Source organism: Copidosoma floridanum, unplaced genomic scaffold, assembly GCF_036245765.1.
Source record: "Copidosoma floridanum isolate Cflo_tuat_1 unplaced genomic scaffold, Cflo_Japanese_pri ptg000030l, whole genome shotgun sequence".
NCBI classification, from domain to species: domain Eukaryota; kingdom Metazoa; phylum Arthropoda; class Insecta; order Hymenoptera; family Encyrtidae; genus Copidosoma; species Copidosoma floridanum.
The window spans coordinates 5,232,251-5,258,329 of NW_028321907.1; the positions used below are offsets into that span (position 1 = coordinate 5,232,251).

Below are 26,079 nucleotides of genomic sequence, written 5' to 3' on the forward strand. Positions count from 1 at the left end.
TACGTATGTGTGCCGTCCTCTGTCACAGAAAACGGGGGGGAAAAATCAAACAGGAGCCAATAAGTATAGTGCTATAGGAGGGGATCCCAAAGCGGTAGCGGCAACAGTAGCGCAGCCGAGGAGAGATTTTCTACGCGCCGCGTTACAAGGTAGGTATATATGGGTGCACCGAGCACCTGCCGGCCTTTCCAGTTCGGCTCATTGTCTTGGCTGGCTCGCGGGCTCGTTCGATCACACGGTATATTATACACGACCCCTTCTCTGGGGAGGCATGCCAAACGTGCCCCCAGGGGTTGCAAAGTGTTGAAATCGGTATCGGTAGGTGCGCGCGCCGATTGAGCGAGGAAATCCGGGATCATGCCACCGCAGGAGCAGTTCAGCGCCAAGGCCGGGGATCGGGCGCATCAGCAGGAAGATACCGATCCCATCGGGGGTGTGGTCGTGGGATCTAGTGGGGAACAAGTGCGGGGGAAAGCCGAGCTCGCGCCGAGGACGGGAAACGGGGACAGGAATGCCGGCAAGGATGTGGATTTCGACGATCTGTTGCCCTACGTTGGGGAGTTTGGCAAGTACCAGAAGATACTGTTCGTGCTGATGGTGCCATTCGCCTTCTACGTCGCTTGGGTTTACTTCTCGCAGATATTCATCACCCTCGTGCCCGAGGAGCACTGGTGTCGAGTGCCCGAACTCGTGGACCTGCCGGTTGAAAGAAGGTCAGATCTTTATTTATATTTATTTATTTATTTTTTTCCAAGGGATCTTCATGTTCTCTTGTACAAGAGATTACCGGTATTTGACATCATACGGATCGGAAAGTTATTTGGAAAATTGTTAATTGCCGATCTTCCGTTGAATCACTTATTTGTTATGCTCTCTGAAATGACTAATTACTTTGTTAGTTCTAAACAAACTAAAGTTTAATTATTTACGAATCAAAGTAACGCGAAAAAAACTTCAATTCTCGTCTTGCCAACACGTCAAAGTAAACCTACCTATTAATATTTATTTTATTTATTTATTTCTTTACTTTCCAAGTACCGATCCTTTACCGATCTTCATATCTTTCCCGACATAGTTTCGATTTGTTTTCTTTTACATAATTATCCCCCTATGAATATTTATCACGTGTGATTATCTCAAACGTTGAATGCAATATCACATCTACGGTAATGTTAAATCATGATAGCTTCACACGTAGATAAGCGATTTAAAAATAAAAACTGACCACCGATCCTCGTTTATTATTACGAGAAGATATAAAAATTATCTGTCGTCTACGAAGCAAAAAAAAAACTCTCTGTTTTTGCTACGCGCGAGGAGCAATAAAAAAAAAAAAAAAAAAAAAATTAGGTTGCATATTTTAATGACTGAACTTGTGCTCGCGTGCTAATTATTATAAATATTGCACCGAGATAAAAAGATGTAAAAATTATTCCCAAACAACTGACGATTTATCCAATAAGAGGAATTGTGGTGGCTACAGAGTGACGCCAACGACAGCAACGTAATGTTAAAAAAAAGTCAGCCTAATTTCACTATACTTCAAAAAATGACCCTGACTCCTATATTATGTGTTTATATATTATCGTTCTGTTTTTCACGAATCAGCGATCGCCTTCCGGAATCAATCGGTGATCGATCTAAAATTCCAAATTCTCCCGTTCGCTTGACCTTTCTTAAGTATGATATAGTAAATTTGTGATTAAACATCAATTTTTTTAGTGGTGGCAGCAATTATTCATAAGAGTAAATCAACAAGTTTTGTCATTCACGCGTATACATGTGCTACAGTTTTTTTTTTTTTATATATATATATATAAACATAATAATGCAAATATCTCGTTCCTTAGAATCTAATATTACTCAATGATCAGGGCACTTCTTGCGAACTTGCACTAGAATAAGTAATGTCAGCAGCTTTAAGCGAGGCGATTGCGAAACACTCTCATCCCAAGAATGCGCTTACTTCTTCGCCTCGTGAGGCAGTCGAGCAAATAAAAAACAATGCGCTGATAATACATTTGTCAAACAAGCGCTTGGACATCACGCTAACTCGTGGGAAATATTTAAATTTTCATCTTTTCTTTGCTAATTTAACATAAAGAGAGTGAGAGGGGGATTTACATCTGGTGTCCTTATTGAGTGAAAATATCGTCAATGAGAAGCGTCATGGGCACGTGCCTAATCAACAGGTCATTCGCGCGCGTCACTTGTGTTGTGCGAAATCTCGACCTCATCGAAAGTATTCTTTTGGAATTTTTCTCGCATACGCATTTAATAAGCTCACTTCGGAGAAAATCTTTTCAAAAGTATTTATTGTAACAACGAACGATATATAGTGGACCGAATAACTTTGCAATTATGGGGAAGATGATACATCCGTAGCCCGCGTTACCAAATCTTCCGCTCCTGAATCGACGAGTGATTTTCTTTTCACTACGCATTTCGAAGAATAGTGCAATACCGTTTATTTTTATTTACTTATTTATTTATTTTTTAAAAATGCTTTTATACTTTTTTATCGTTGATTTATTGAATTATTTTCATACTATGTTTCATGATTGATTTATCATAAATTATTTCATTATGATTGCCGTTTTGCTCTTGAGTTATGTAAATAAGTTTATGATTTGTTCGATAAAAAAAATATGCTGCTTATACGAAGGATTTTTTTTACGATCTATATATAAATTATTATCAACGATGCAATTTGTTATTACAAACGCTTACTCTGTAATGTTTCACAATATTAGAAGATTTTTTATTTTTTTTTTGTACCGCGTAGATTACATAAACTTTAGATGAAAAAAAAATGGTAGTCCATAAAAACTGTAAAATTTATCCAATAAAAAAAGTACAGTCGACTGGGATGCGTCCCCAACTGAGTGGGGATCCAAAACCAGCCGATTCGTCACACTTGAAAAACCACACGCACCATATTATCCATAGCACTAGGTTCGAAGAAGAAAAAAAAAAAGAAAAAAAAAAAAAAATAGTACAGAGTGCCGAAGCATAGATATAAATGCATGTATAAAAGACGACAAAGCAGCAGTAAAAGAAATAAGCGCGGACTTACTCAAGGTCCGTTTGAGCCGCCGATCTACGGGCTCTCCTTAAGCGCGTAATGACAATATTAACGACGATGTCCTTCCTCATCGCGATTGCTTACTTATCCCCCCTCTCTCTCTTTCTCTTGTTAACCGGGCGATTAGTAGAAAGGAAGAAACTGCTTGTTGTTTTTTGTTGTGCGAAAATTTATAATCATCAGATGTTTTTTTTTTTTTTTTGTTTTGTTGAAGAAAATTGGGTTAAACAGCTTTGCGCTGGACCTCAGTTAAAACGGTGTAATGATAACCCTCGCGAGTACGTGGCAGACTGTGGGTTTAATTGACGATCTCGTACCGATCCAACGATATAGTTGCCCAACTCTGGTAAGAGATGCCGGTTTATGAATATTCCAGGAGCTCGACTGTGCAGTTTTTTTTTTTTTTTTTTTTTTTTTTTAACAATTAGTATAGAATTTCTTATTATAATTCGCTCGGTATTCATACGAATCGTGCCTTCGTAATTTTGCAGAATCTCTGAGCAATAACTGCGAGTTTTCATTCGTAGCCAGAAAATGACAGTGCAATACCTGACGCATCAATCTAGGGATACGATTTTCAGTTGCCGAACAATTACGAAAAGTACAGGAGGTTTTTCCGAGTGACTCGGCAAATGCTTGCCCCCCAAAATTGCAGACGCAAATTATCATTTCGATGCACGAGAATGTCGGACCGGAGTTTCTTACTGTGCATTTACAAAATGAAATTTTTGTTTTTCTACGTCAGAACCGAGAGATTAAATTGTACAGACGCGTATTGATGATTACATGAGCAAACGACGATTAATTAAAAAAAACTTGTATATTTTAATAAACAGGTTTTTCATAAAATAACGCGCACAACATTGAATTATCATTTTATTTGAATATTAATTTTACTTTGAGAAATTTTTCTGCAATTGCGTGTTCCAAATGGATAAACCTTTGAGGAATGACTTGTTTTTTTTATTCGTGCAAAAAAATAAAACGTTACCTCATCCAAACAAATGGATAAAATCTTCGCACGCGAATTGAAAAAAAAAAAAGAAAAAGCCTATAAAGGTACAAGATCCTGTTGGCAACAACCCAAAAAGAGCACGTAAAAAACCGCAGCTGGAAAGTACCTTTGCGCTAATTATATAAAAAAAAAAAAGGAACATTCAGCTCGAGGTTACCCGATACTCTGTATCAGAGTATATATTTCTAAGACTATATGTATCATGCAGTCACGCGCACCTCCCGGTAAGTTTATTCCATTTGCCAATCCGGTCGGGCTGATTTCCAAAGAAGCGTGTTGTGCATTGCTCGTTACTTTCATTGTATGCATAAATTATGTACGTGTTTCTCGTTCGAGTAATTACTTTCCTTGATTTCCTCGCGAGTGGAGTTATACACTTGTACATCCTTTCATTCGTATTGCCCGAATTTCTATGTCTATTTACTCTTAGTTTTGATAACTTTCCTACTCGATCCACTCGACACATCAGTGAATATACTTTGATTTTGCAAATTAGATGAAAATCAATCGATTTTCCGAGAACCGTGGAAATCAACGATATATTGTAATTTAACTGGAATCTCGTAGATACACATCGAATTCGCAACAATGATTACAATGACATTTCGCAATTTCCTTTCATATATATGCAACAACACTCTGTACAATCTACTGCTGCACATATATTTATATACAACCAACCACACGCTATCGATCCATATGTACAGGCTATTACTTATTAGTCGAACGGGGAATCGAACTTGCAAGTGGATAATTTATACCGAGCGCTGCGTTTGTATGTGTACGATGAATTAGCTGTACGTGGTCGATTTAACACCGACTTTCAAAGCCAACGTGTGTGTATTTAAGATGGAATGAAAAAAAAAAAAAAATTAACTATAGTCACACTATCGCGATATTGGTACACGCAGTTTTCACGTAGTCCTCTGACATTGTACGCACGAACGATCCCATTGTCATCCTGGTAAAGGGGGTACTAGTATAAAAAAAAAAAAAACTCGGTCGTACGTGCTTTATTTAGAAAACCTAATAAAATAAAAAATAAAACAAAGTTGAAGTATCGCTAATTGCTATTTTCAAGTTCATTGGCAATTAAAAAAAAAAAGTGTACTTCGTAACTTTACATTTTTTGTCGGCGTAGTCGTTCAAATTAAGTCTTAATATTACAATCAAGAAAAAAAATGTTGATGTTGATTTGAATTTCCTAGTCTTGCGATTGTCTCATTTTCGTTCAGGTGTCACTCAACCGTAGGCTAAACGAAACTATTTAATCACACGTTAAATATATCTGCGGTATACGTGCGCGAAAGATAAATGGGTGATGGTAATCGACGAGTGTATACTTTGCGTAATCGACGGGATGAACGATAAATCGCGAGTGCACGGTGCGTTTTCTCAAATTAAACCGAACGAGTGTCATTCAAACACCTCAATATTTCCCATTGATTTTCAATTAATCCAAGTATTTTGATGATAAATTATCGGATGGATCAAAATTCTTTTTTTTTTGTACCACGTCTTCAATGTACCGACTAAAAAAAAATCTTTTCATCACGGAGGCGTGTCGATCCAAACATGAGCCGAGTTAGAGGAAAAAAAGAAGACGCAGGAAAAGGTGTAACTCAGGTGTCACCTACACCTAATGTAGAAAGTGATAAACGACGATGTAGAGTGATATACATATATGTATACCGATCTATGTGCTCTCGCACCTTCTTTCGTCAAATTTTTTTTTTTCCTTACGACTTTTCCATTAATCAGTTAATGCGATACAACAAAACGAGGAAGAGCTCGGAGAGATGTGCATCGACGTATAGTGACTTTTTTTTCTCTCCCTCTCGTATAATATATACTTTCCATCGTCGCTGATTAATCGCTCGCTCTCTCCTCTTCTTCTTTCCGTCCACGCTCTCGGGCTGAGAAATACCGGCGCTGGCCTCTTTCGTTACTTCTGTTGCGCAATACCACGCACACGCATATTAATTTCTTTTTTTATATATTCATTTTTCAATTTTTATAACGAGCCCGAGCTTACGACCTACTTCCACTCTCGTGTTTCATCGCTCGCTGAGTTCGCGTTGCGATTTATTTATTTATTTTTTCATTAGGATGATTTTGCTGTAACTGTACGCGCATCGCTGTTTCATAAGCAATTATTATTTGAGAACAAAACGCAAGTGGGTAATAGTTTGGCGTGTTACCCGAGAGTACAATTTAATCAGAAGCTCGTTATCGTTAGATTTCTCAGGCCTGATAAGTGTATGCATTTTCACACAATATCTGTCATTTCGAGCCTCTGTATGTATACACATGTGTTGTATTAAACACGCATCTCTTATCCGGGGACGACCTCGTGCATGCGTCTTTTTGAATTTTCCCACGCACCGGAGCGCAATCGGTCAATCTCGGCTGTTTATTTTTTTTCACTCGTCCTCCGTACAGTCACTGGATCACGCCTTTCGCGGAGCGCGTAATACCGCCAAGGCAATGTTAATCGATTCCGTTGTGTAACCAACACTCGCAGCTTTTTGTACGTGCATATGTATATATACACGCTCGAGTATCCCAAGGCTCCGCGACGCCGTCATTGTATGTGCTTACATGGACTCGCGGCAGAAGTTGTTGTTACAAACGGTGAGTTTGTCCTTTTAATGCTGGGTCCTTTGTTTCTCCGCTTCTTCCGCGTCGATGGTATTGTGTATACGTGTATACATTTCCTGTCCGGAGAAATTTCATGTGGCCTATATGAGTATCGAATCGATTTGACACCGAGTGTATTTTTTTTTTTTTCTTTTTTCTATTTGTTGCAAGAGTAAAATATGTTGGTTTATGTGACCTGTTGTAACAAGTGGCAAAAAAAATTAATATTTCAGTATATAGGACAAACTTTTAACATTTATTGTTGCACTCAATTTTCAATTGACGTTGTACGACTTTGAAAAATTAAGTTTCGTGTTTTGGGTCACGATATAGTAATTAAATTACTATTTTTTCAGACGAATAAAAACAAAAAATCTATTTCACTTTAAAAAGGTACATCTTTATTTATTGTCTGTAGAAGAAAAAAAATGTTGTAAAAATTCCTAATAATTTTTAAATAAAAAGATTTACGATGATGAGAAAGTATTGAAAACACACAAAAACGATGGAAAAAATGCCTTTGAATAGTTCCTTTTTAATGGTTATTTTTTAGAAGTTCCAAAAAAAACAAAAAAACAAAAAAAAAAGAAGTTCAACTCTGTTAAAGATACATCTATCTAATGTATTAAATTTTAACACCAGCGAAAACAATCAAAACCACCAATAATGACAAATTGCAGATTAGCCCTGGCAATACCACCAGCTCGCTACGGTAATGGCAAGTCCAGGTGCGAAATGTACGACGTCAACTACACGGACGTGCTGCGACGAGGGCTCGAAGCGGCCGATCCCGATTGGCCCACTAAGAAGTGCGATCACGGCTGGGAATTCAATTTCACGGTCATACCGTACCCGACCGTCGCCACCGAGGTAATTTCCCGCACTGCGCGTCTCCGATGGTATACACATCTATACACTACCTCGACCGAGTATACCTACACTTTTTTTTTTTTTTTTTTTTTCTTCTTAAGCCCCTCCTGATCTCAATGAGATGGAATCAATTATTTTACCTCTTGCGTTTGGAAAAAAAACAACTTTTTTTCATCCTCCCATTGATTTGATTGTCCGGCAAGTGATTTTTTTTTTTGGTTTGTAAGTTCATTAGAAGGTCCGAGAAGAGCCAGGGCTCTCCTAAATATATTTTTTTTTTTTCCCCTCACATTTTCAAACACGTGTATCTGTCTATGGATCTGCTCTCCAGAATAATCCAGTGGTCGAAGCTGTGCCCTAGTTATTTTCTGCGTAAGATTTTTTTTTGTTCTTTTCATAGACATGTAGATTGGGTGGACATATTTTGTGAGAAAAGTGAATATTTATTTGAGATTATTATACAAATTAAATGTACAAAAGCAACAAGTTGAATTTTCAAGTGATTAATAATGTCTAGTGCGTCCAAGCGAACTAATAGGTACGAATAAAGTGCGAATATTTTGCAAGCTATTTGGTATATTCTGAATTGAGTTTAATAAAATTGAACTTGTCCATTCTCGCTCTCAAGTTGGAAAAATTAGGTAACTGAAAAAATACAAAAAAAAGTTTTTGTAAAAAAAAAATTTACTCAAATATAAAGATACGTAGGAAAATTCGTAAATCACCTCTTTATCCAACTCGGTGACATTTTTCTACAATAAACTGCATTTGCACATTTTCTCTTGTTTCCCTGATTTTTCTAAAAGTTCTCTATGGTCCTCCAGCTTCTTGAATTTTTTTGCTTACGCAGTTAAAATTTTTTCAAGTATATTATATTTAAAAGTATGTAATTTACAGATGGACTTGTTTTGTTTTCACGTCAGTCTCCAGATACTAATTTAACACACAGTTTGTTGTGCTGAAAAAAAAAAATCACAATTAAATTAAAAACTTTAATCTATCACTTTTCATGATTTTTAACGTACGAAATAAACAGCTTCTTACCTCAATGTCGTATTGGGTGTCTACAGTGGTGTTTTGGGTGACTAAAACGATAAAGAAGAAAAGGAAAAAAAAAATCAAAAGGTAACGAAAGGAAAAGACCGATGATTGGAATGAAAATCGCTAGGCGGCTAATCGATGTTGGCTCTATTGACTTTGATACGAAAATAAAAATAAAAACAATCCCGCAAGCGGCGAAAAATCCTTGGTTTGAGTATATAAGGAACCTCTTTCGCACGAAAGCACGTGTGGTCCGAGGCTTCCCAACGACAGCTCCGCTAAAGGCACGCCCGACGCTCTCCCCCCCCGCCGGAGAGTACATACAACATATTCACCACCAAATCGAAGACCAAATTGAAGGAAAAAGATAAGAAAAATGCCACGCCCACCGCCAGAACTGACTGATAAGAACGACACATAGCATTGCGAGTGGGTACAATGGGATTGTTGGGCATCGCTGTTGGGACCAACGAGGCCAACGAAAATAAACAATATCGACGAAAAAGATTTTCTGCGTATACATTGTACCCGAAAGGACTTGCTGCCGAACTTAAAAGATGGTATAGGCGAGGCCGGAAAAATGGCCATTCGTGGTAAAAAAAAAAAAGAAAAAAAAAAAAAAGAAAAAAAAAAAAAAACCCCATACTACAGAACAAAAACAATAGAAACAATAGTCATAGCAACAACGTCAGTACCATAAGCACAATAGCCAAAATAGTAATAGCCAAATTAAAAAAATAACGCCTCACGGAGTTGGGGGCTGAAAAGCCCGAGGGTTGTGGAAGCGACTGTGACCACCAAATTTTTTGCGCCCCACAAAAGTTTTTTTTTTTTTTTTTTTCAATTTAATCCTATGGAAAATTTGAAAAGAAGAGCTCAAGACACGTTGCTCAGAGGGACGCGGCCGTGCACTGCCACGTCCCTCTATCGTGAGGAAACTTCCTTCGACTTTGGAACGTCGATGTAGTTACTTGCCTCCTGGATTAATGTCATCACATATCACGTTAAACAGCAAAGAACCTCGAATCATCTAAGCTTTAACTTCAGAGTATAGAAATTTGAATGGTATCGAGTTATATATTGTAGAGAGAGAGAGAGAAGACATTAATTTTACAGAGACACTATGCATATATAGAAAGAGATGTTTCTTACAAACTGAGCACTGAGAGTCTAATATTATGAACAAGATTGGAATGAAAAGTGATTACTGAGAGTACGTCACAGCACCACCACCACCACGTATAGATGCACCTCCAAGATCTGAATAATGTATAGGACCACCAACTTTGAGGTGCAGGAGTCAACTGAACTCAAACTGCACTCGGCCTCGCTATTTATACATGCAACGACTCGACCGTTAAGTGCCCCCGAGTGAGTAGGTTCATCGAAAATACTACCGATAAGAATTCACAGTTAAGGAAATTATGTTTTCCGTAAATGCTTTGGAAAGTTTGAGCCATATCGCGTTGCAGCTACGTGCTAACGTCCAAATTTCAAGGTGTGATATTTTCACTGTAATCTCAGGGGATTTTCACTTTCTATTGTTAAGTTCATTAACCAGATGTACAACGCACCTCCACTGTTTACGACACTTTGCGCTATATACACGTGTAATATCAAGTGGAGGGTCTTGGTGGTGAATTTCGCGGTAATGCACGTATTGTATCGGGGGTTCTCGAAATCCATAAAGAAAAATCGAAATTGGAAAGTTTGATGCTCGTTTTCGAAACTTGTTAAAAATTTCGTTTAAATTGACACGGGTTCCTTGAAAATGAAAATAGAATTGGGCCCAAAAGGATACGTAGAAAAACGAATTTAAATAATCCCAGACCCCCAAAACTTTCATGGTACATGGTACGTGCCATTTTTCGCGAAACGTCCCAATAGCAAACCACCGTACCAATGCACCCAATGAAAAAAAAAAAAAAAAAAAAAATTTCACAGCTAGAATGGGTCTGCGACTACAATTGGCTGCCCACCGCCGCCCAGAGCATATTCTTCGTAGGGGCGATCTTTGGCGGACTGATATTCGGCTACGTGGCAGACCGGTACGGCCGCGTGCCCGCCCTCGTCGGCACCAACCTCGTAGGCTTCGTATCCGGCGTGGCCACCATATTCGCCGGTAGCTTCTGGCAATTCGCCCTCTGCCGATTTTTGTTCGGCTTCGCCTTCGACAACTGCTTCACCATGATGTACATTTTAGGTGAGCTTATCAACATTCAACACTCCAAAGCGCGACCGATTTCTTTTTTTCCTACCAGCTCAATGTACCACTAAACAAACAAAAAAAAAAAAAACAAAAACTTTTCATCCCTTTTTTTCTCGCTCCATCCAACGCTCATAAGCAAAAAAAAAAAAGTGCCTAATTGACCCGTGTGTATATTCGATTTGTCCGACCCCATACAGTGCTGGAGTACGTGGGGCCAAAGTGGCGCACCTTCGTGGCCAACATGTCGATAGCGTTGTTCTTCACCTTCGCCGCGTGCGCCCTGCCGTGGATCGCCTACTTCCTGGCCGACTGGCGACTGACGTGCGTCGCGACCTCGGTGCCACTCGTACTCGCGGTGGCTGCTCCCTGGCTGGTGCCGGAGAGCGCGAGGTGGCTCGTCAGCCAAGGCCGGGTCGACGAGGCCCTGAGCATACTCGGCAAATTCGAGAGGATCAACGGCAACAAGGTACCCGACCACGTTTACAGGGACTTCAAGGACACGTGCGCGAGGGCCCGCAAGGAGGAGGAGGCCGACAAGTCGTACTCGGTCCTGGACCTCTTCCGGAGCCCGAGGCTGCGAAACATCACGGTCCTCCTCATCGTCATCTGGTAAAATAAAACGCACACCCTTTATACATATAATTGGCAAATATATGCATGTATGTACATGCTTGTGTATAAACACCAGGATGGCCATCTCGTTGGTGTTTGACGGCCATGTGCGTAACGTCGACAACCTGAGGCTCGACGTGTTCGTGACCTTTACCATAGCCTCGGCGACCGAGCTGCCGGCCGACACTTTTCTCACCCTCGTGTTGGACAGGTGGGGCAGGCGTTGGCTCGCTTGCGGCTCCATGGCCATCTCCGGGATCTTCAGCATCTGGGCGAGCCTCGTCACCAACAGTGAGACCCTCGATTGTTACATACATATTTAGGTTTGCCCCGATCAACCAAAACGTGTATTAAATTTCCCGACAGACATATACGCGGCGACGCTCGCGATAATGGGCCGGTTTTGCGTGAACATATCGTACAACATCGGGCTGCAGTACGCGGCCGAGCTCCTGCCGACGGTGGTCAGGGCGCAGGGAGTCGCGCTCATCCACATAATGGGCTACGTGGCGAGCATAGTCGCGCCCTTTGTCGTCTTCCTTGAGGTGGTGTCGCCGGTGCTGCCGCTCTTTATCCTCGGGGTCTTGGGTGTCGTTGGGGGTGGCCTCGCGCTCTTCCTCCCCGAGACGCTCGACCAGGACCTGCCGCAGACGCTGCAGGACGGCGAGGAGTTTGGCCGGGACCAGGGCATCTGGGACATGCCCTGTTTCATGAAGTGAGTTTTCTTTTTTTTTTTCTATTCTTCAAAGAGGGAATGAGACACTTGGACGTGGGGATTGTGTGTGCTTTAGGAGGGCCGACGACGAGGGTCCGACCCTGAGTCTCAGGAGGACCTCGACGATACGCAGCTCGAGGCGAGCGTCCATTCGGGGAGAGACGCTGAGGAGCAGCATGATCCTGAGATCGAGCATCAGGTCGAGGAGAAGCATCGCGCCGCACGTCGAAGAGGAGAGGCTTTAGAACTCGGCTTGTTTCCCCCCCCCCCACTTTTTTTCAAGCTCCATCGATCGTGCGAGATTTAAAATATCGTCACCACGTGGTGAACGGGACGTTTTGAAGAAGAAGAATCTGCCATCTAACGTGATCGGTAAAGTCGAAAGGAGCGGAAAAGAAAATTATAATTATTTTTCGATCTGTTTGTCATTCTTGTTTTTACCATACGTACTTTCATTCATGATGACTAGCGGGCGCGTGTAAAATTGATTGTGTTTGTACATAAGTGATAACGTATAGTTTAGTATGTTTTATTTTTTTTTAATTTCAATGTTACGTATATATTATAATTGTTATTTCATGTATCTAATTTTACGTATAAAAATAAGTAGGTATAGATGTTACAGAGGTAAATCAATCAAAACGTCGTGGTGTATAAAAAGAGAATTTCAAAAGAAACAGTCCTGTGTACAAATATATTGTAAGCTTATTTTGTGTAAATTGCGTTATAAATAAGCTTTTCCATTTTATTCGAAATAAAATGTCCTCTTACAACTTATTGTCTCAGCGTTTCTTCCCAATAACTCGGTACTTTCTATACGTATAAAGACTATTACAATATATATATAATACTGTAATGAAAGTTTTTGCTCGTGTATACCGGTTATGCCGTGTATATAAATTCATTGTCGTCTATGTATTCCGATTTTACCAAACGTACTTTAATCGATAAAAATCCATGTTAAAACGTGAGATATCATCCACGATAGAATGATGCAATTTTTTTCCCCCTGTTACTCTCGATCGCGCTTATCTAACGCCAGTCACGGCACAATTGATTGCAAAGAGGAGGAAGATCTGTTTCTCGTCCAGAAGCTCAAACCACCGTAATATATCGATACTTGAATTCACGTGTAATTATTTCATGTCAAAGTGACGGGAGTCTAAACATTTTTACATAAAAAAAAAAAAAAAAAAAGAAAATGCCCCACCGATAATTCAACTCCTTCTTACTTTCCACTCTCTCTGCGCTTTTCAACACATAATCGGTACACATTTATACATACATGCACACACAACAAACTCTCGCCCGGGGAAGTGGAGCGTAAAAGTCCCCGACAACGAGGGGGGTATACACCGCAATCTTACGCCGACTACACCCCCCATAGTGCACACACACCCGCTCGGACCTGCATCGGCGGTCAGACTCGCCGTTAACGTTAGCGCGCGCGGAACCATCACCGCGAGAGACAGAGACGCACGACGTATGCGCCTTGTTTTTTTTTTTTTTTTTTGTTTTTTTTTTAATAATATTTTATTGAACGCAATACAGGTACCTTACAAGTGCCACTGTGTTGTTGCACGCGCTCTCTAGTCGTCAGTTGGTCGGCGTGGAGAGTGGCGCGGGTACATTAGCTCGCGTTGGACGTTGCCGATTTTCGAGGGGAAATAAAAAAAAATAAAAAAATAAAAAATTCGACTGGGAGGAGGGGAAGGAGATTTTGCGATGACGAGACCGGAGTTTTGGTGAAGAGGAGCTATACCTTGGGTGTCGCACGGCCGCTTTCATGGTGTGATTATCGGTAAGTTGCTTGTCTCATTGGTTTCAAAAGGAACACCTTGAATTCTTATTTAATTTTACCGATGGCACGTAGAAACCGGGTGATAGAAAACGATCGATTAACATATCAATCCCTTCTTGTTAATTTGCCCGAAGGGTGACGATTTTCGGGATTACAAATGATAAATGGAAAATTATTCCAATGCGCCATCCACGTCTCTACACGCATATATAGCTGTTTGTGCCATTCCGTGTGTAGTACATCACATGCACGTTCCATACGAGCACACCTACGTGCACGCGATACGTTGACCCGGAGGAAGACTTCCTCGTTTCTCCAGTTAACGCGCTGCGTGCGGTTAATCTTGTTTTAGGTTGTTATACTCGCCAGAAGCTCCCTATCCACATATATATATGCATACCATATTTATATCTTCAGTTACGCCATAAATATACGTCACGAGCTTTTTGACAGTATATACATACACATTACACCCATTACCTTCACGCTAAAGTTTTTCCCGCATGCATCTTGTATAATTTTCCACTATGTCAAATTCAATCTCGAGATTAAATTAATATTTATTGGATTCGCAGGTGGGGGAAAAAAAAATTGTGCAATAAATTTTTTTGACAATACAATATATATTGACATACACACTGTAGGAATAGCGAAAGGGTGCCATTTATTTACACATGCATGTTAATCGATAAAAAATCGGCGTAATATGTTTATACAACGAAATTTCACTACTTGTGGTAATACACCGTTATTTTTCAAAAGCTCACCGCTCATTAGTCACAGAGCATGTGCACACCGAAAGAGAAAACTGACTTACAATAATAATAACAATAATGATCATCGTGAACAGTTGCAGGGTGGGGGAGGGGGTTCTACGGTTACCCACTCGCAACGTCATCGGCTTACATGCTCTCGTATCCGTGATAGAGAGTGAAATCCAAAGCTCCATATATCATGGTACTATGTGTCCCGGACGCGCGCGCATATATACGTGCGCCAAATATTCATGCCGAGTATACCCACGTATCCAAATGTCGCGTGTTTATTGAACCACTATCACCATTATTAAGCCAGAAAGTTCTTACGTAGACGTGCTGTGTACGTGTGTACGTAAGTACAGGCCGACGCTAATCCAAGTGGTGTCTGCACGACACCCGATAGCTTCGTACGGTGTGTATATATATGATCCAACTAGGGTGTTTCGTTGCTCGACGAGGCACTCGAGAGAAATAAAAAAAAAAAAAAAAACTTACCGTCCCGGCGCCGATCGATATATATATATATATATATATATAATGCACACCACAGAGAGATTGAACGCCGCTTTCATTATACCGTACAGGTAACTCTCGTGTATCGTGTGCGTACATTTCTTTGTGACCACCCCCTCGCTTTTTTTTTTCTTTTTTCATTTACCAATTGATTTTAGACTTTGCTTGGTGTCGAGAGCTTTCGCAGTTTTGCCGCTTACGTCAGTTGGCGGCCAACATCAATTATGTATACATTAAAAAGTTTTTATTCTTATTGGGCCATGCGATTACACTGTTATCGCGTGCCTGTAAAAAACTCGTATGTGCGTAAGTGCACTTTTACGATGATAGACCTCAGTCTCGCTGCTTTTTTAAATTAATATCATTACATCATTCATATATATACGTATATAGTTTGTCATAGTATAACATAATTATGAGCTATAGAGGGGTAAAAAAAAAAGAACAAACGTCGTATAATAGTACTACAGTATCGAAGAGCTGTTAAAAATTCATACGAAATCGTCATAAATGCATTAGCACGGATAACATTTTATAAATGGATGTCAGTGCTTGTTATAGGTATTAACTTACTCGCGCAGAGGGTAACGTATATATACATATAGTCACCTTGAACGTCTCGCAATGTTATACGCCGATAATCCACTCGCCGGAAATCTCTCGTTATTTTAATTGGAATAATAAGAGAGTAGAGTTACGCTTCCCCTTTATTTTTCTCTCTTCGTATCGAAGTCGATGAAAATTTATTTGGTAAATGAGTGGCTTCTCGCCACCGTCGAGCCGATTTTAGATTTAGACAAGTCTTACGACGCGACATTTCGTCCATCGGCTAGTAGAAATGGAAGAGGATATACACCGTGAAAGAGGAATATTTTCTAATCAAGTAAATGCGAGTCATTCATTGTACAGCAGCATAAAATCAAATCCAACATCTGATTGAACAAAATTTGATCCTCTTTTAATAGGTACTGATGCAGGAAAAAAAAGAAAAAGAAAAAGTTGGTTGGAAAGAGAGTTGGTCGATTGTTCTTATCACCTGCTAGAATCTCTGCAGAGAACCATTAGCTGACCACAAAGTTTGCTTCTTCGCGACTACTTACGTATATATATACCGTAATGCACGTGTAGGTTTAACGTTGCGTGGCATCGCGGCAGACAACAACCAAAGTCTCCCTACTCCCAACTCCCCCCTTTACGATAAGTATAACTGCACGCGAGTATGACATGTATTTTATGGTTGCAGGCTTCTTCTTCGTAGCAGTTGGGTTTGCGTTTTTTATTTTTATTTTTTTTATTTTTTTTTTTTGGCACACGGTAGAGCTTTTTCGCTCTACTTGCACGATTTTCTTCAGTCATTGTTGCCCGGGGTCTCGTCGTTGTTGTGCGCCGAGGAAGGAGCTTTCGTGATTTGACGTTCCGTGAAAAAGTGGTGCTGCTTATTTTTTATGAAAAATGATTCGTAGAATATAGTAACAATTGGTGGAGAGAGTTGTTGCACGTGGTGTTTTTTTTTAAAGTATGTACGGATATTTAAATACATTCGGGTGCGCTTTTACACGACGTCTCTTGCCGCATCATTTTGAAATCAACAGTATATAATTTCATGCACCAACTGTCACTTTGCCGCTTGAAATTATTTTACAATGAGCGACTCTGAAATAAGGGTATACTTAATTTTTAAATAAATAAGACTCAAGAAATACAACAACTTGGCGTAACGATCAATGTTTTAAAATACCATACGGTAGGTACGTTGCACTGGAGCACGACAAATTTAATTAACTCGAGCTAAACTCCCGCAATGCGATGTTTAAACGTCCTAATTAGAGTGAGGCACCTGGAAACTTTTACAGCGCTCCAGGACGAGCAAACTTTAACGGATTGTGCGCCAAGTTATACCTTGCTGGAAACACTTAATGAATTTCAAAAATCGCATTTTTTACCAATAATTAAAAAGTAAGTTTTTGTTTTTTTTTTTAATTTCCATACCGCAAAATATTGAATTGCGCCACTAGGGCATCGCTCAATCAAACGGATCAAACGAATTTACTGTTCGCCCATCTGATTTAGAACAATTGGCGAGTGGCCACCCAATTTAACCGTATGAGCTTGCACACGCGGCGCTTGTAAATTACACCCATCTGATCTACTCCAGATCGACGGTCCATTTCACGACGATGTACCACCAAGTAATTACGCAAGCCGAGAGCTCGAAATTTTTCGACTATAACCAGTTGCACTTTAAAGAGCCGATTCTCTATTTTATAACAATATTATGATACACAACTGGTACGCAAATGCAAGGGGTGTATATGTTGTAAAAACAGTATCTCTTCGTGTACAAACAATCACAAAGTGTATACTTGATTCACCTACGCGTTATCGCGAAGAAAAAAAAAAAAAACAAACAACCAATTTCGGAGAAAAGACTTTTTCATAATTAATCCGCGTATATACCTCGTCGATCCGAAAAGTCACCCGCAGCCACACAAGCATTAAACACGTACACACACTCACGCGCGCGTTTATTATTATTGTTACGTCAGCTTTCGCTCGAGCAACCACCACCAGCACACGAGCCAGTCATCGTCCCTTATCGTTGTTTAATCAAAGACTCGCGTGCTGTGTACGACATGTATATGTACATGTGTATACATATGATATTATAGCGACACAACTGACCCAGCGCGCACATCGTTCGTACAGCTGGTTAACGGCGGTATGGTTATTCGGGGAACTTGGAGGAAAAATTGTGTGTTCGATTAGTCTTATATCGGACGCGATTCCGTGCACTGGTCATTTTTACATTGCGGGACAAGCATGGCACTTGATTGAGCAAAGCGGGACGAGTACGACAATTTTGTGACAAAATTCGTTCGAGCCGGTCGAGTGGACACGTGTTTGGAATTTCGCGAGAGTTGCGCTAAAAACAGAAAAAAAAAAAAAAAAAAATGCAGGAAGATTTGGAGAACGCGACGATCGATGGGGCGGGAGTTGGTGAAGCGACAAAGGTACACTCACGGAGCAAATACTTGCCGATCGAGAAACAAGCCCCGATTTCGGTTTCAGGAAGCCAAGGACCAAAATCAGGAGGAGGAGCAGCCTGTCCAAAGAGAGGAGGAGGACTCCGAGATGAGGAAGTCAAAGGAGCACGGGCCCAACGAGAGAACGGCCCTGAGGCCGAGGATGAAGTTGGCCTCGTTCGACGACGCGCTGCCCTACGTCGGCGATTTCGGCAGGTACCAGCTGTACTTGCTGATAGCACTGTTGCCCTACAGCGTGGCCTACGCCTCGCTCTATTTTTCCCAGTTTTTCCTGACCCTCGTGCCGAGGGAGCACTGGTGCAAGGTCGACGAGCTCTTGAATGTCCTCACGCCCGAGCAGAGGTGAGATTATACATTCTTTGTTGGTGCTTACGTTTTTGCGGCCAACGGTACAGGGGATTTCTTTTTTCTTTTTTTTTCCATCCAGTAGACCACTCGAAAGCCGAGTATTTTGCAACCATTTCCGAACGCATCACTGATGTTTTGGGGAGCACAAAATCACGATTAAATTTTCAAATCAATTTTTCCTTTACAACTTCATAACAAAAAATACTGGTGAAACGGGGGAGAAAAAAAACCGTTACTTACCTAACGACAATAAAAGTAATCCTCCGGTGATTCATCCGCAGGATAGCCGCAGCCATACCAAAAAGTACCAACTACCCGTACTACCAAACCTGTCGACGCAAGGATCTCAACTACAGTGAGATCGTGGGAGGAGGGGTGCCGGGTCCAACCTCGAGGATTTGGACGACCAATCAGACGCTGGGCTGTGACAGTTGGGAGTACAACCTCACCCAGATACCCTACGCCAGTATAGGCGCCGAGGTGACGTGTGACGAGTGCACACCCGATGCCACCTATAATTGTACACCCTCCCTTCGATCGAAAACCCTTTTTTTTTTATATGATACGTTGAACCGCCCCATGTACATTTCTTTCTCTCTCTGGCGATCGAAAGCAACGCTTTTGTACTATAGGCAAATGATTATGTCCATTGATTCAGCTAGACTGGGTATGCGAGCGCACCTACCTCATCTCGACGGCCCAGGCGATATTCTACTGCGGCTCGATAACCGGTGGCTTCCTCTTCAGTTGGATCGCCGATCACCGCGGCCGCGTCCCCGCTCTGGTACTCTGCGCCGGCTGCGGCCTCGTCGCCTCCATCGCCACGGCCACCACCTCGGCTTTTTGGTCCTTTGCCCTCTGCCGGTTCTTCACCGGATTGGCCTTCGACAATGTCATCAATATTCCCCTCATCATTGGTATGTTTCCCTTTTTTTTTTTTTTTTTTTTTTTTTTTTCTTTCGTCTCCACATCCGTGCGTAATGGGTGGATGATATATTGATCGGTATATATTATGCCTCCCTAGAGACTCTTTATTGGCGTTTTATTTGCGCGTTGATTAGACTCGATTGGGGGCAAACGCATTACCGATCGCAGTATTATTCCGTTCAAGAGATGGTTGGGAAATTTCCTTGGTCGAGTTTTACAAGGCGATGACCGATGAATTTCTTTTTCTTCTCAAAATATGCGAGATTGAAAAATACAATTTTCCTTTTTTCTCCCCCCCCCCCAGTGGTGGAGTACATGGCAGTGAGGCGTCGCAGCCTCGTGGTGAACATCGCTTTCGGGGTGTACTTCGCGATCGGCAGTACCCTGTTGCCCTGGTTGGCCTACTACATAGCCAATTGGCGGCTCTTTTGCTTCATAAGTGCCCTGCCGCTCGCCACCTGCTTCATCACTCCCTGGATTTTGCCCGAAAGCGCTAGGTATACTGCAATTGTATCACGTCGGATTTGACGTATCGTTGATTGCTCGATTTTTCTTTTTTTTTTCCCACCCAGATGGTACGTATCCAACAGAATGTCGGACAAGGTCATTGAGAAACTCAAGAGGATAGCCAGCGTGAACAAAGCCAAACCCGATCCCAATTTTTACAGCGTTCTTTACGTAAGCAGCGAAACAGGGCAAGGGACATTTTGGTCGATTTGTATTAAAAAAAAGGAGGCCATAAAACGATTAATTCCGTCGTTTCAGAGAAACCTCAACTCGTCGGACAACAAGACGGAATCGGCCACCCTGATCGACCTGTTCAAAACGCCGAGACTCGCCAGAAAGACGATCATCCTCACGGCGTTCTGGTAAGTATATGGCTCGCATGTATATGGATTGAAAAGAAAAAAAAAAAAAAAAAAAAAAATGATCGGTTTTCAGGGCTCTGGTGGTTACGGCGTTCGACGGCCACGTGTACTCCCTGAAGCTCCTGGACAGTTCGGTGTTTGTCTCGTTCTCCCTGGCCTGCGCGACCGAGTTGCCGGCCGGACTCCTGCTCGCCCTGATAATCGACCGGTGGGGCCGAAGGTTTTGCGGCTTCATCACCATGGCCTCGACCGCCTTGTTCAGCTTCGCCGAGATACTCCTCGACTCGAGTAAGTTGTGATTCGGTAAAAAATAAAGAAAAAGTGTGTATGACCGAGTGACGTGTGCGAAAAAAAACAAAAAAACAAAAAAAAACAGGCGAAGCGAAACTGGCCATGTCCATATCGTCCCGGTTCGCTCTGAACATGGCAGCCAACGTGGGACTGCAGTACGCCGCCGAGTTGCTGCCCACCCCCGTGCGGGCTCAGGGAGTCGGGATGATTCACATTGTCGGGATCCTCGCGCACTCCATAGCGCCTTACATCGTCGACACCGTGAGTCATGTTTTTTTTTTTTTTTTTTTTTTTTTTTTTTTACAAGAAACACACACTTTGTAAGATGTACCAAAAACTGTTGGGAATTACAGGCACAATGGTGGACGAACCTGCCGATGCTGATAATAAGCGTGGTGTCGTTCACCTGCGCCACCCTCGTTCTGTTCCTGCCGGAGACGCTGGGCCGTGAAATGCCGCAGACGATGGAACAGGGGGAGAACTTTGGCAAGAACCAGAGGTTCTGGAATCTACCGTGCATTGGCAATTACTACGCGGATAACAACAACGACGACGACGACGACGACGGCGCTGATGATGAGGACAGTCGCGGGAGTTTGCGCCGGAATAATCACAATGCCTTGAAGCTCTGATGGGTTTACAGTGGGGGTGTCTGATGCGAGCGAACCTCATAATGTGAGTGGGTTCAAAGTTTGATGGCGATTTCACTGAGATTTTTCAGGGAGGAGTTCCTTTTTTTTCACACTTTAAATAATCTGTGTGTAAAACGACAAACAGAGTACAAAAGGTGTACTTTGTGTCGATTTTTTAAAGAGACTCCTCTCTTTTGTTTCCTTTTTTTTACATCGCCAATAAGCAAGAAAGTGCCTTGAAAGGACGTATGAGTGGTTGTTTTCTATTTTTTACTAAATTTTTCTAAAAATATCAAACTTCATTGTAACATGACGAGAGATGAAAATTGCGTTCCGCGTAAAAATGGTCAAATAAGATCGAAAATTCTCTTTAGAACATAAATATGCGTTACGGTCGCGGGTTTCAATTTTGTTAAACTGTCTTTTTTGTGATACGCCGATCGTTTACTCCTCATAAACATAAGTAATTTTTACTCTTCCAACACCCAATGACGTGTAGTTATATTGTGTATAATGTATAAGCTGCTGTTACGACGGATGACTTGCGTAAATAAGAATTCGTAGATACTTTTTGTACAGATGATTCTATCAAAAGAACTGTAGAAATACTATATCATATACTTTTTTTGTTTAATAATAATTTATGATAAGAAAAAAAAACAAAAAGAAGAAAGTCTTACAAACAATCGCAAGTAATATTACATGAAAAACGAACAAGAAATGTATCAATTTCTAATACGTATTATATATAGGTACGTATGACACAACTTTTAATATACTCCCAAAACTTTATCCGCATACATCATCACAGTTAGCAATACTAAGGCGCATCGTCACATAGTCGGCCCCTTCAAATAGAAGCAGTGCTCATCCTGTATAAACTGCCACGACTGAAGCCCATGTTCACCTCGCCCTGCTTTCTTCTGTACTTTTTCTTTTTCTCCTGCGTCCTGTAGGAAACAAAAAAACACATCTCTCTCTCTCTCTAAAGTGCAATAACAATTAATATAGACAGCATATACTCACGCTTTCACGCAAGGGATCCACCAGAAGCTCTGCTCCTTGCCGAACACGTTGCCCTCCTCGAGCGTCTCCGGCAGCTCCTGGTCTATCGTCTCGGGTAGCGTCAAGGCGAGTAGCGCGGCGAGGATGGACAGGGCACCCAGTGCTATCAGAGGCAAAGATGGATGGACGTTCGCCTGAAACGAGCAAAAAAAGGGACTCATTTAGCGTTGTTTCAACGAAAAAAGCCCACAACATTATCTTTACCAGGTAGACGATGTAGGGCCCCATGATGTGAGCAAAGTATCCGCAAATGTGGATCAGTGAAATACCCTGAGCCCGGACTACCGTTGGCAACATTTCGGCCGCCCACTGGAAAGCTATGTTAGTCGAGACGTTGACACCGAGGCGAGCGATAATGGCCATCGTCATGGCTGGAGCTCCTGTGCCACCAAAGTTTATTCGTGACAAGAATTATGTGTAATCTCGCGTGTAACCAATTGGGACCGAATATTTCATACTCTCTCACCCTTGGCCTGTCCAACGGCGACGAAGGAGAATACACCGCACAGAAACATGAACATAAATCCCATGAAGCGCCTGCCCCACCTGTCCAAAAACAGGGCCAATATTATGGCTGCTGGTAGTTCCGTCATGGCAGCCAAGGAGAACGACGTGAAAACGTCCGAGTGCAGGAGCTTCATGTTCCACACGTGGCCGTCGAACACGAAAACAATCAGTAACCTGTCGATCAAAATAAACTGTTGATTAATTCGTTCCAGATTGCAATTGGACGTCCAAATGAGTGATCAAAATGACCATGTGGCAAATAAAAAAACTCACCACATAACAACGAGGACAATGGTAATGCGAGCCTGGCGCATTCGTTTGAAGAGATCGAGGACCGTGTGGTTGTTGCCCTGCTCGGTTCCACCCAGCGTGGCACGGCTGCTCCTCTCGAACTCCTCGTAAACCTCAGGTGGCACGCTCTTCTTGTTCACTTTCTCGAACTTCTTCAGCATCTCCACGGCCTTGTCCACTCGGCCGTTCGTTATGTACCATCTGCACGGACATTACACGATCCATCGTTTTTATTTCAAAAGCAACATAAACTCGAGAGCTCATCCCCACGAAGATATATAGAGAAAGAAAGTGCAAATCACAAGCCTAGCGCTTTCGGGAACGATCCAGGGGGTGACGAAGGCCACGACGAGCGGCAGCGCGCTCAGTACGCTCAGCATCTTCCAGTCCCTGATCCAGTAGGCGATCCAGGGAAGGAGAGCCGAGGCTATCGCGAAGTAGATCCCAAAGGACATGTTGGCTATGAGCGTCCGGTACTTTGGCCCCACGTACTCGATCACTGAGAAAATCGTAAACGCCAAGTGTATGGATGTACAACTACTTGTGGGATTTGGTACCGATGATTTTCCCTACCGATGATGAAGACGATGTTGAAGCAATTGTCGAAGGAAGTGCCCACGACGAATCGGGCCAGTGCAAAGGACCAGAATTCCGTGCACAAGGCGGTGGCGATCGAGGCGAAGAAACCGACGCTGTTGCAGGCGACCAGAGCTGGTAATCTGCCGTAGTGGTCGGCTATGTAGCCGTAGATAAGGCCACCGATTATACTGCCCGCAAAAAAGGCCGATTGAGCTGCTGAGCCTAGGTACGCTTTATCGCATACCCAATCTTCCTGTGGGAGCGAAGATAAATTTACTTTCGTACTTGCAAATTCAATTTTTTCCAACTCCTCTCTTGTTTGACCCAGGAATACGTTTTCTTTCATTCCCAATTGAACTACGTGATGCACGCAATACTTTTCCAAAAATATTTTTGTGCTCCCAACAAAATTCTTTCCAAATATTTTCGATACCTTAACATCAATCATATAATTTTCCAAGGACATTTATTATCTTCTTCAATGAAAAAAAAAAGATGTGGAAAAAAGTTTCTGTTACCATACTATTTATACTTTACAGACGAACCATGTTGAACATTCTTTTAAATATCTAAATATTACTTTTACCCCCTACGTTTTTTTCAGGCATCACTTACATTATCTAAAAATAATAAAACTAAAGTCTGAAAGTAAAGAAGTCAAATTATCATTGATGGTCTTTCAAGAACCACTTTTAATTCAAACATAACCGGATAAATCCGATTAGTGCTAAAATTTTGTCCTCGCCCTACTTGTTCTGCATTGCAAATATTATAGTACGTGCAGAATATTAAAAACGCCCTTCAAGTTTCTCTCGACAATTTTTCACGTAAACTGAAATTCATAGATTTATCAAAATGGCCTGAAATCACGTTTATCAACACATTCATTCAATAAATATAAAAAAAGTTTCGCATTTGCCTCGAGTATAGTTCAAATTAAAAAATGAAAAAAAATGCTTTGAAACATGTATACCCATGAAAACCCACCTCCGAAGCGATGGACATGTACGGCACGTTCGTCAAATCGTAGCTGTGGCCATATTTGCATTCCCCAATGGGCCATTTCGGATCTGCATGGGTCAAGTTTTTCAACAACACTTCCGTATAATTCGTAAGGTACATCCTACATCTCGAGTACGGGACAGGTGACTCCGAGGCAGCCTCGGTGCTGTTGGCCGGAGGTATGGACAACGCGATCCTACGAACCATCGTGATGAGTTAACGTGCACGCCGATCCTCGAGTAGCAAGGTGGTATCAATAAAAAAAAAAACAAAAAAAAACGTACTTTTGCTCGTTTGTAAAACTAGTGTTGTCGAACTCGGGTACCCTGCACCAGTACTCCTCGGGCAGCAGGGTCATGAAGAATTGCCCAAAGTACAAAAAAGCGTAGACCAACGTGAAGGGCAGCAGAAGGAAGAACAGGAACCACTGGTAGCGGCCAGCCTCGCCGATGTAGGGCAGAATATCATCGAAAGTCTCGATTTTCGGTCTATTCGAGACCCGGCCCTCGTCCTCCTGCTGCTTCCGTTTGTCCAGAGTTGGACTCATCCTTGAACATCAAATCTTTTACGTACACTTTTCGCTGTTTCAACCCACAATCTTTTTATCAAACCAACATCACCATGGCTATAGTTGATAAAAAAAAAAAAAAAAAAAAAAAAGAAAAAAAGAAAACACCCGCGCGGGTGGCAATCGCGATAAAACGATTTGAAATCGGTGGAAGATACCGCACGATTTCGTCGAGCCAGGAGTTCGCGATCGACTGGTTCTCCGACCGATAGCTCGGCTCTTATATATGTACTTTTAGCGACACGCTTATCTAGCGCCTTTTTTTTGCATAATTCCACGAGATCTCCCTCGAGTGCAGTTCTGTTGATGCGCGTATTAACATCCGATACGCCGATTTTTTTTTTTATGCTTTGTTGGACATCATTTAATGCCTCAACAGTCGAATCGGTATGAGTAAGTAGCGATTGTTCTTCGTAGATGGATTATTTTGGGTATCAAAGGGATTTGGCCTTCCGTGTACTTACGGTATCAAGATCGTTTTGTCTTTTTTTGCTCTGATAACGATATCCGATTTATAAATAGAATGAAGCTTGATTTTTTTCTTTCGATCGATCTTGATCGATCGAGCTAACTTGATTGTTGCATGGATTTTATGAATTATATAGTGAGATGTGCAATTTTTGAAATAAAATACTTTCACTGGTCAAACTTGGCTATTGAAAGAGTCAAGGAAACATCATGTGAAATGTAAGAATAG

The 26,079-nt window shown here is 41.7% G+C and overlaps 3 protein-coding genes and 1 long non-coding RNA gene across 4 annotated transcripts; 2 read left to right on the top strand and 2 right to left on the bottom strand.

Annotated features, from left to right (window-relative positions):
• Window positions 1-208: 208 nt before the first annotated feature.
• LOC106646069 (organic cation transporter protein) lies at window positions 209-12,451 on the top strand. Its single transcript, XM_014362094.2, has 7 exons — window positions 209-713; window positions 7,421-7,610; window positions 10,596-10,854; window positions 11,058-11,469; window positions 11,549-11,763; window positions 11,839-12,187; window positions 12,264-12,451. Exons 1-7 carry the CDS (start codon window positions 358-360, stop codon window positions 12,430-12,432), a joined length of 1,950 nt encoding a protein of 649 aa, XP_014217580.2. The 5' UTR covers window positions 209-357; the 3' UTR covers window positions 12,433-12,451.
• On the bottom strand, window positions 8,206-9,444 carry LOC149373446 (uncharacterized). Its single transcript, XR_016293341.1, has 3 exons — window positions 8,655-9,444; window positions 8,336-8,568; window positions 8,206-8,255 (listed from the first exon to the last, which is right to left on the bottom strand). It is a non-coding gene; the product is annotated as an uncharacterized LOC149373446 (long non-coding RNA).
• A 5,956-nt stretch (window positions 12,452-18,407) lies between the features above and the next one.
• Window positions 18,408-21,889, top strand: LOC106646065 (carcinine transporter-like). Its single transcript, XM_089596712.1, has 9 exons — window positions 18,408-18,645; window positions 18,933-19,131; window positions 19,310-19,568; window positions 19,883-20,075; window positions 20,151-20,256; window positions 20,344-20,447; window positions 20,521-20,735; window positions 20,824-20,999; window positions 21,092-21,889. Exons 1-9 carry the CDS (start codon window positions 18,446-18,448, stop codon window positions 21,368-21,370), a joined length of 1,731 nt encoding a protein of 576 aa, XP_089452838.1. The 5' UTR covers window positions 18,408-18,445; the 3' UTR covers window positions 21,371-21,889.
• A 245-nt stretch (window positions 21,890-22,134) lies between these two features.
• Window positions 22,135-25,458, bottom strand: LOC106646072 (organic cation transporter protein-like). Its single transcript, XM_089596740.1, has 9 exons — window positions 25,099-25,458; window positions 24,796-25,010; window positions 23,807-24,061; window positions 23,540-23,732; window positions 23,216-23,434; window positions 22,902-23,116; window positions 22,640-22,815; window positions 22,397-22,569; window positions 22,135-22,320 (listed from the first exon to the last, which is right to left on the bottom strand). Exons 1-9 carry the CDS (start codon window positions 25,359-25,361, stop codon window positions 22,221-22,223), a joined length of 1,809 nt encoding a protein of 602 aa, XP_089452866.1. The 5' UTR covers window positions 25,362-25,458; the 3' UTR covers window positions 22,135-22,220.
• Between the last annotated feature and the right edge of the window lie 621 nt (window positions 25,459-26,079).

Coding starts and splice junctions, on each gene's coding strand:
- LOC106646065 (XM_089596712.1), top strand. CDS start 18,446: ATGAAGTTGGCCTCGTTCGACGACGCGCTGCCCTACGTCGGCGATTTC. Junction 20,076..20,150: donor ATTTTGCCCGAAAGCGCTAG/GTATACTGCAAT, acceptor TTTCCCACCCAG/ATGGTACGTATCCAACAGAA. Junction 20,257..20,343: donor ATTTTTACAGCGTTCTTTAC/GTAAGCAGCGAA, acceptor CCGTCGTTTCAG/AGAAACCTCAACTCGTCGGA.
- LOC106646069 (XM_014362094.2), top strand. CDS start 358: ATGCCACCGCAGGAGCAGTTCAGCGCCAAGGCCGGGGATCGGGCGCAT. Junction 714..7,420: donor GACCTGCCGGTTGAAAGAAG/GTCAGATCTTTA, acceptor GACAAATTGCAG/ATTAGCCCTGGCAATACCAC. Junction 7,611..10,595: donor ACCCGACCGTCGCCACCGAG/GTAATTTCCCGC, acceptor AAAATTTCACAG/CTAGAATGGGTCTGCGACTA.
- LOC106646072 (XM_089596740.1), bottom strand. CDS start 25,361: ATGAGTCCAACTCTGGACAAACGGAAGCAGCAGGAGGACGAGGGCCGG. Junction 23,117..23,215: donor ATTGTCCTCGTTGTTATGTG/GTGAGTTTTTTT, acceptor TTTGATCGACAG/GTTACTGATTGTTTTCGTGT. Junction 22,321..22,396: donor TGGATCCCTTGCGTGAAAGC/GTGAGTATATGC, acceptor TGTTTCCTACAG/GACGCAGGAGAAAAAGAAAA.